The sequence below is a fragment of the Macadamia integrifolia genome, chromosome 2 (assembly GCF_013358625.1).
Source record: "Macadamia integrifolia cultivar HAES 741 chromosome 2, SCU_Mint_v3, whole genome shotgun sequence".
Taxonomy (NCBI): domain Eukaryota; kingdom Viridiplantae; phylum Streptophyta; class Magnoliopsida; order Proteales; family Proteaceae; genus Macadamia; species Macadamia integrifolia.
This window is the reverse complement of record NC_056558.1, coordinates 42,819,082-42,828,729: the sequence shown is the minus strand read 5'-3', so window position 1 is coordinate 42,828,729 and position 9,648 is coordinate 42,819,082. Positions and strand designations below refer to the sequence as shown.

Genomic DNA, 9,648 nt, shown 5'->3' with positions numbered 1-9,648 from the left:
AAAAAAAAAAAAAAAAAAAAAAGAAAAAAAAAGAAAAAAAAAGAGGATATTATTGTGATGTTACAATTAATGAGCTATAGCAATACATCAATTATCAGAGACAGTGAATGTCTCTTTCCATATTCGTGGGTTATCTCCATCTAATGCTTAAAATTTTTTTACTTTATAAATGATATTTTGTGGGTTATTCCACTTTATTTTACACGCATAGAAGATATATTCCTTAACCGTCTCTATTTTGATGGGTACACAAGGTGTTTTTATTTTATCTTCTTCTTCAAGAATAAAATCCCCTCCCAACCACCTCCATTTTCTTCCCTCCTTGTTTTTGCTTTCATTATTATTGTCTTTTATTTTCTTTCTAAGTTGAGAAATCCCCAATCACACTGGGTTTCCTTCCCCAAAGATGATTCCACCTTCTAAACATAAGCTATGGTCAAATGATCTTTGCAATAAAATATGATAGAAAAGACCAAGGGCAGCCATTTTCATGCCAAAGTTTCAAAGGGAAATCTGATTTTCTTCTGATTTTAAAAGCAACTAATCCTTTTAATGATGAGCTAGAAATTTCTAACAAGATCAAAGACTAGACTCAAGCATCAACTCAAATCAAACTCTTCATCAAAATAAGAAGCTTGTGAGGTGGATAGAAGATTTATTGGAGATCATTTGAGTCTTTCAACCAATCTCATCCTTAAAACTCAAAATGTTTAATAAAAGTCCTAAAAGAAAGTGACTTAAACCTGAAGGTTGTTGATTTTAAGGTTGGTAGCAGACAGTAGAGACGTAGACGACAAAATTTAAAAGGTCAAGAAAGAAATTTTGGCTACGGTTTAACCTTTCAGCCAAAATCATAATAATGTAAAACCATGGAAATCAGAGACCCACAAGAACTAGCAAAGAGGCAGACTTGTAAGGTCAACCATTGGATGGATTCAATTCCATTCATTTATTTTTTCGTATTCTAATTGAAAACAACAATATTAGATTTTTGACAATACTGATTTAAAGTCACAAATTAAGGCTCAATTTGGATCTTGAGAATCCAAATATCCAAGAAACAAAAATGGGTGGAGGTTTCCATTTTACTCAGGTTCTCTTTGATATGATTTTGTTAATATTTTATAGAGGCTCGTAAATTGAAATTATAGTGTTTGGGATACTTTTTCACTTTATTTAGAGAAATTTAAATAATTGGAGATTTATTTCACTGAAATCACTTGGAACCTATTTCATCTTATAATGTTTGAGGGAGAAGGTTGGGCACATTGCTAGCTTTTTTGGAACTAGTGACTCAACCAATGACAAGGCTGAGATGGGAGGGCTTAGGGAAACATTTCTAAAGGTGAAGGAGAGATGTAGATAACACTAGTGTGCCCAGCCTTTTCCTAATGTAGATGACACTAGTGTGCCCAATCATTTAAGTCTAACATTATAAACCTACCTTTACCGTTATTACTGATTGATTTTCAATTGAAGAAGAAGATGACGACAATGACTAGGTAACCCACCCTAGCCCTCCCTTTGAGCTCTCTCACCAAGCAGCCCAGCCTCAGTCCCTTACTTTTCCACCCCATCCTGCAACCACGCCTCACCCTCCTCTCTCTCAATTTTACCATCCCACCCTGTCTCTCATAGCAGGTCCACTGCACCCCAATCATCTAAAGAAATTTGAGGGGAGGGGTAAGAAGAAGATTAACTGATCATTGACCATTTTTTTTGGTACTATCATTGACATTTCAAGCTAGTAGAAAAGATGAGAACGAGCAAAGAAGATGTTTGATAGAGTGTCAAAAAAATTTGGATGCTTGGTTTACTAGAGGAAGTTCACAAAGAAATCTATTCTAAAAAATTAAAGTTAACAAATAAATAATTTATTCATGATTTTTTTTAATTGATGCAATCAAACAATTCCAATCTCTTGATCAAAAAGCTATTTGTTGACTTATTTCAAGAAATTAGCGAAATTTATTTCATGAAATTGTACTGAGCCTCAGTCGTATGAAACATGGAAACTATTCATTATGACTGAAATCTAAAATACCTCAGTTAATACTAAATTTAATCTTAATTCTCATGACATGCACTCAAAACTCAAAAATAAGATAAACGGAAAGAAAAGAGTACCCACAACAGAGAAAGAGGTAAGTGTATAAGACTCCATATTGTTTTCGATTAAGTTTGTTGTTTCATACAAATTAAACAATGGGCTTCTTGGCTTCTGCAAGAGGAAAGTTTCATTTACCTAGTGTGAATAGAGAATCTCTTCAGCTACAGTGATTTGATGTTTTGATTGGGTTCTTGGAATAACATTGTCCTGTTATTTAGACTTCTAGTATTGAATATGATCATTCTCTCACCCCTTATCGTGAGACAAAGTCTAAGTTTGAAATAAGAATGAATGCTCATAAACAATGAAATAAATTTTTTCGTATTACGTATCAGAAATGTTTCATTTATAGTATTTCATTGAGGATTACATATAAGTAAGGTATTGTAATAAACGATTAAGATTGTTTGGTTACATATGACAGGTTCAGATCATTGCCGACCATCAAACCTCTTAGCTGGTTCATAGTGCAGAAAAACTTTTGCAGTGAATCACAATCCATATAATAGCTCTTTTGCATGCGAGCTTGGATTACTTAGTGTGCTGCATAGACATATATGGAGAAAACAGAGGATATATTTCAAAGACTTCAGAGCTTTGTCGAACTATAGAGATTTGTCAAGCATAATGAGTGGTCCAAGGTGTCGGAGTCAAGTTTTGGTCTTAGAGGGTGTGGATTCAAATCCCACTACTTGACATCTTGTATATCCTTTATGATTGTTGCCTATTAAAAAAATTTCAAAGAATGTTGTCAGCATATGTGGTAATGCAAAAGATTTACGACGGAAGATCTTATGGTCAAATTAGGCTTGAAATTTATCAAAGCCTAATCCGGAAATTATGATTCTCTCTAAAAATTTCTAAATTACAAAAGAAATAATCATTTTTTTATTTTGCAATAATAAAATTCCAATTATTTTGCATTGAAACATACAAAGCCTAATTTATAAGGATATTTTTAACATGACCGGAAATGCATGATTTTAACGAGTAAGACAGAATCATTATGGACAACAAATGCAATTGGAATATTAACCAAAGTGGAAAAAAGAAATATATCCATAATAGCAAATCCCAAGTTTTCCAAAAAAATAAAAAATAAAAACAAATCCTAACATAGTAAATCATAAAACACTATTTTATACTTACTTATTTTATTATTAGATTTATCTGTCGTCTCATGCTTGTCCTTAATTTTATTGGCCTCATCTTGGTTATATTATTATTGGTTTTCTCCGATGTCTCATTAGTCCTTCATCATTATTGGCTCCATTACATAATATTTTAAAAGGTCATGGTATGTATAGCTGAAAATCTCATGCCAATAGAGGAGGATTGAGGCGATCAATACATGCTTAGTTGATGAAACTAAATCATGGGGAATCTCTCTTCATTCTCATATCAAATGAATGACTGCAAGTGTCTAACCAAAAGAATATGATTTAGCATAATAGAAACTAAAAAGTAGGTTGATGCTCATATGATAACCCCCATAGCTCCCAGTTTTTCCATCCTGACCTGGCTGGAGAAATCTGATTTTTCTCAAATTGGGCTGGGCTAGATAGGACCTTATATGCATAAGATTAGTTGTAACAGTGAAAGCAATGGCTCTGTTTGTTGCAAGTATTTCCCCAGGAAATGAAGTATATTTAGGAGAAAAGTCATTTTTGGTATTTGGTTGATAAAAATCTCCACTTTGATCATGTTGGGATCCTTTTCCCACGCCTTCTCACATCTTGATCATGTGGGATTCATACTGACACATTGGCGGTGCGAGAAACCCTCTCCCCATGAGATTTATAGGCGAAATTGCAAAGGGTATGAAGGGTAAGGATGAATAAGGCCGGGCGTGGACAAGGACCTCAAGGCCCTATATCATAAAACATCATTGCGCTTTTGTGATCTACTCTCCCCCGGCAGTTGAGCCGCTATTTGGGTTGTGCTACTCCAGTTCAGAAATTTGTAGACCTTTAAATCTTTTTTAATTGTATTCAAACCTTTGATTGTCCAATGTGTTAACAGAACATTGAGAATCATAAAAGGGATATTTTAGGGATTCAACTTGAGAGGGTATTGATCTTCAATACCAAAGACTACTAATACATAAGAATAAAAGACTATAATTTTAACTCAAAAAAAAAAAAAAAAAAAACACTCTAATGACAAGGCTACATAATAGTTTCCAGGACAACAGTAGGATTTTAGGAAAATGATACACAAATAAGAAATAACAGAGTTTGGATCAGCTTCCCATACTAGAAGGATTGACGTACGTATGATTTTGTGATGACATGCATCCTTTTATTTTTATAAATGCCCTTTACTTATAATTGAGAGCATTTATCAGGGGCATGCGTGAAAGAAAAAGGACGTGTATCATCACAAAACCTCACATGAAGAGCCGTTACTCTCCACATACAAGGAGCTGATGTCGATTTGAAAAAGCATACTCAAAAACAATAGACATGAGCTGGGAGTCGGGGTTGCACCACGGTAACGAGTGGGAACTTTTTTGGTGTTGAGAGCCCGAAAATCTCCTCCATATTCAAGTCCTCGGGTTTCATTTGACCTGGCAATTTCCAGTCGAACCCTTGTAATAGGTTAGCCAAACTTGACTGAATCACCTTCAGCCCAAGGCTATAGCCTGGGCACATTCTTCTACCCGACCCGAATGGTAATAGCTCAAAATCATGACCCTTCACATCAATGTCCTTCCCTATGAACCTCTCGGGTTTGAATTCATTTGGTGCATCCCACAAAGAGGGGTCTCTTCCTATGGTCCATGTGTTGATGAAAACTCGGGTCCCTGCCGGGATGTTATAGCCGGCGACTTCACAATCTTCTCTTGCTAGCCGAGGCGTTAGCATTGGTGCCACAGGGTGCACCCTCATGGTCTCCTTCACAATGGCTTTGATGTAAGGGAGGTGGGGAATGTCTTTCTCTTCAACCCATCTCTCTCTCCCAATCACTCTATCCAACTCTTCTGAAGCTTTTTTGAAGATTTCTGGTTTTTTCAAGAGCTCTGCAATGGCCCATTCTACAGTCACTGCTGAGCTCTCAGTGCCTCCTGCTATTAGGTCCTGCAAGTGAAGGAGGATCAAACAATAACAATTAGCAAAACACAATTAATTGAATCCAGAGAAAGGGAAAGGCAAGATGGACACCCAAGTGTAGTATGTGGGCCTATGCAAACAGGCCTGAAATTTAGGCCCATTTAGGGTCCAGCCTTAATTTCAATTTCCACCATAACAAAAGCTTATTTGGATGGAGTTCAGATTAGAGTATTGTGAAATCAATTGAAAATCAGATCGCACTAAAACTGAACCAAACATGGAAAATCAGACCGAAAATGAAGCCAACCCGAAATAAAATCAATACCAACCTTAAAATCATAAAAAAACATGGTTTTCTCATAGTAAACCGAACCCAAGCCAGACCGTATCAGATATCAAACTGATATAAGAAACCAAATCCAAACCCAAATTGAATCTTTCCTTGTTGATTTGATTTTAGATTGACCTATTCTCACATCAAAAACAATAAAATCAGATAGATAGATTGAAACCCCTACTTTTGTGGCTTGTGCTACAATTTATGGGGAATTTACTATCACTTCTCTACATTTGGTCTATATTTACTAAAACTTCCCTACTTTTTACTCTCTCTCTCTCTTTTTTTTTTCCTGATATTCCCCTATTTTTGGACTTTTACATCTCTTTCTCCTTGATTTTTTAAGCTACCCAGATTACCCTTCCTTTTCACTTGTAACGTATTAAACTTTTTTCAAATTAATTGGTTTAAAACATGTTTTTATTAATCTAAGAAAACAGCCAATTGGCATGTCCTTATTGCAACTCAAACTCCTCCTTAACTCCCTTATTATTATTTTTCTATTTTATCTTTTCTAAATTTTCTTTAAATGCATTAATATTGAGTCACTTAAATATATTATTTATTTATTAGTTTTTATTTATTTATTTATTTTATCTCATTCATCATCAATGATATTGTTTATTTATTATTTTTTTCGTCTCATCCATCGTCACGAGTCTAGTAATCTATTTTTTTTTATCGGTTTTGGATTGGTATCGGTCTCAATCGATACTAATTTGGATTGGTATCGATCTCAACGTTATATTCCCCACTAGGGTTGCTAAACATGGTTTTAGGGATTAAAAGAAAATATATTGGATCTGTATTGTTCTCAAACAATACCGATACGGATCACTTAATTTGGACAATCCAATACCAACTACCTGAACCATGCCCTTCATTTATGCCATCCTTCCACAATGTCATTTTTTAACCAATCAATTTGAAATTTTTTAAATAGGGTACAGGTGAAAAAGAAAATGAGAGAAAAAAAAAATCTGGGTAGAAATCATTTTTCCTTAATATATTCAAGGTGTGATTGTGTGAATACTGCTTACTTTAACTCTTATGGTGACTATATTTTAAAAAATAAATAAAAGAACCCTCTTACAATGACCTGCAGTTAACAAAAAAAAAAAAATCCCGTATGACATTATAATATTATGCTGGAATATCTAATAATGAGATTTATCAACCTGCTGGTGAGTCAGCCTCTACTTCCAAATTTCTTTTGGTCACTATGTTTCACTTTAAATGGGCATAGTAAGGGGAGGAGGGAATTGAAGAAGAAAAAGAAGAAGAAGAGAAGGTCGAAAGTGTTGAGGTTTCATGCCAAGTACTAATCTAGTTTAATGCATGAATTGTACTGGAATTCTAAAAAGTGGCATCAAAGCAGATCTAAAAATTTCAAAATACTTCAAAAATAAAGAAAATTCTTCAAAAGACTTAGATATCGGCATTTGGAATGCTAGTAAAATGAAAAGATAGAACATGTTATTCTTGTCCAATCTTAATCCACACGCATGGAATCCAACTGGAATCTATGACAGAGTTAGAATCCATGTGCATGGGATCCACACTCGTAAAATGATACTTTTAATTACCTTGTTACTAAACAGGTTTCTTAGAATTTACCTGAGTGAAAGCCTTGATACTACTCCGATTGAGCTTAACTTCGAGGTTAGGATCATCTGCAAGTTGCAACAACACATCAACCATATCCTTAGCTACAAAATCTTTCACACATTCTCTCTCCCTCCTCTCATTATGCTCATCGATCACATGCTCCAGAAACCAATCAAACTTCTTGCTTAACACCTTCATCCTCTTCACGTACCCTTGCATGTCCATGAAATCGATCCAAGGTATCCAATCCCCTATATTCATGACCCCATTCAATAGAAATAGCTCATCCAACATCTTCTTGAACTCCTCCGCTGACATCATTGACGATGTCTCCGTCAACTCATCTAAATACTTCTTCCCCAACACCATCCGGCTTATCACATTAAGGCTTACGTCTGACAGGTGATCCTTTAGGTTTACAGCTCGACCTAATGATATGGGTATTAATTTAGAATCAAAACTAAAAATAATATCATCCATTTGAAATCGAATCGTCTTAAATCAAACAAATCATTTAGGTTAATTTTATGATTAAAGAACAATCTCGTACGTCTCTGATTCATGGATTTGAAATTCATTTTCTCTCTCTTCATAATAGATTCCAAATTCACAGACAAGGAATGTACAAGATTGTTCTTGTACTTAAACTTGATCCGGATTCATAAGGAATCAGGTAAAACTATTGGTGGTATGATGGGTCCCAAGTGGTCGAGGTCTTGACTCTCCCGAGTTTCATATTTAGGCTTTGACTTGTTACTGGTAAGCCCCCGTTTACCATCCCTCTATAGGCTTATGGGCCTTTCGTAGCAAGCTCCAAAAGAAAAAAAAAATCGAAGTGGATGATAAATTGTATTTCATTTTTTTTTAATGTTAAAAAAAGGTTTGGTGAATTATGACCTTTAACAAATAAGTTTTTTTATTCATAATGATGAAAAAGTTGGCCAAAACACTAAAATAGAATATAAACTTAGAAAAAGAAAACTATTAGATAGTGTTGTGTATGCCATGAAACATGAGAAATGGAATTAGGCTGTGAAAACACACCTATACTTGACTCCACTTTCTCGTGTGTCTGAACATACACAACACTGTCCAATAATGGTTTTTCTCTAATAAAGTTAATATAAAACCGAATTAAAACCCAATAAAAATCCAAATAAAAAAAATCAAAATTAAAATAAAAGGTTGGTTCAATTTTGATTTTTACATTTTGTATCTTAAATGGAACCGAGTAATTGAAACAAAACCAATTGACAACCTTACCTGATGACTCGTAGAGTCCTTTTAGGAGAGCCTGCGTCTCCTCCACTCGGATGTACTCATAGGACTCTAAACGCTTAGCACTGAAGAGCTCCATGAGACACATCTTACGGGCTTGTCGCCAATAAGGTCCGTAAGGTGACCAAGTGATGTCGGAGTAGTTGTAGGTGGTGTGTTTTCCGGCAGCCATCTTGGGTCGAGAAGCAAAGTTGAGGTCATGGATCTTTAGAAACAGCTTTGCCATCTCCACAGATGAACCAACCACTACTGGATATGAACCAAACCGGAGCTGCATTATGGGTCCATACTTTTGGGCTAATTTATGGATTGAGTGGTGAGGGAGTGAGCCGATGAGATTAAGGTTGCCAATGATAGGCCATGGTTTTGGACCAGGTGGTTGGTTTAGTGGCCGGCGGCGGCGGTAGGTTTGGCCGGAGACTAATATGAGTGCTAGTGCTACTAGCCATGCTGCAGCGTATATGAACCATGAAGCTTCCAACTCCATTGATGAGTATTTGAGGAATTAGAAGGGAAAACAAAGGAAAGGCCAATATTGAAGTTTTTGGATCTTGGCCGGCTTGTGTTTGTGGATGAGGCCTTGGTTTGATATTTATAATAGAAAGAAGAAGATTTTGATATCATCACCTTATGACGAATTCTCAGTGAGGTCACGGGTGGCACTAAGTAGTGCTTAAACTTTAAATTAACGAATAACAAAGGAACAAAGTCATCATGGATGTTCCTTCCTTGCTTGATATTTTAATTTTGAAGGAAGGATTTGCTTCGATGTGAGGGTGCACTAGTTTTGCATCAAGGGTTGTTGGGTGACGAATTGTCCAATAGAGATCGGAAATAATGAGGAAAGAGGGCATAACGTCAAATGGGATGTGATTAGTACACATAAGAATCTACACATTGGCAATGTGATGATTCTTTTTTCTTTAATTTTTTTGTTTTTTTCATCTGGTGTTCTAGATTGCAAATAATTAGGGTTAATTAGGGAACATCTGTTATAGGGGTGTCAATTCGTGGATCTGATCAATTTTGATTGGGTGGATTTGGTTTTACGAGGGTAATAAATCAAAGCGAAATCAAACCATTATGAGAAAAAATTAATTTGTTTTGCTTTGGTTCGAAAATACTGGTTTTACTATCTTCTTATTTTCTTTTCTTTTCTGTTTTTTATTTTTCTTTTTATTTTTTTCTTCTTTCAATTTTCGGTTTGATTCGGTTTATGTTTCAATCAGTCCGATTTCTAATGGTTTTCATATAACCCCTAA

General features: G+C 35.2%; 1 protein-coding gene across 1 annotated transcript; it reads right to left on the bottom strand.

Annotated features, from left to right (window-relative positions):
- Positions 1-4,272: 4,272 nt before the first annotated feature.
- LOC122089235 (trimethyltridecatetraene synthase-like) lies at positions 4,273-8,927 on the bottom strand. Its single transcript, XM_042658809.1, has 3 exons — positions 8,372-8,927; positions 7,118-7,536; positions 4,273-5,190 (listed from the first exon to the last, which is right to left on the bottom strand). The coding sequence occupies exons 1-3, from the start codon at positions 8,871-8,873 to the stop codon at positions 4,561-4,563; spliced, it is 1,551 nt and encodes a 516-aa protein (XP_042514743.1). The 5' UTR covers positions 8,874-8,927; the 3' UTR covers positions 4,273-4,560.
- Positions 8,928-9,648: the final 721 nt, after the last annotated feature.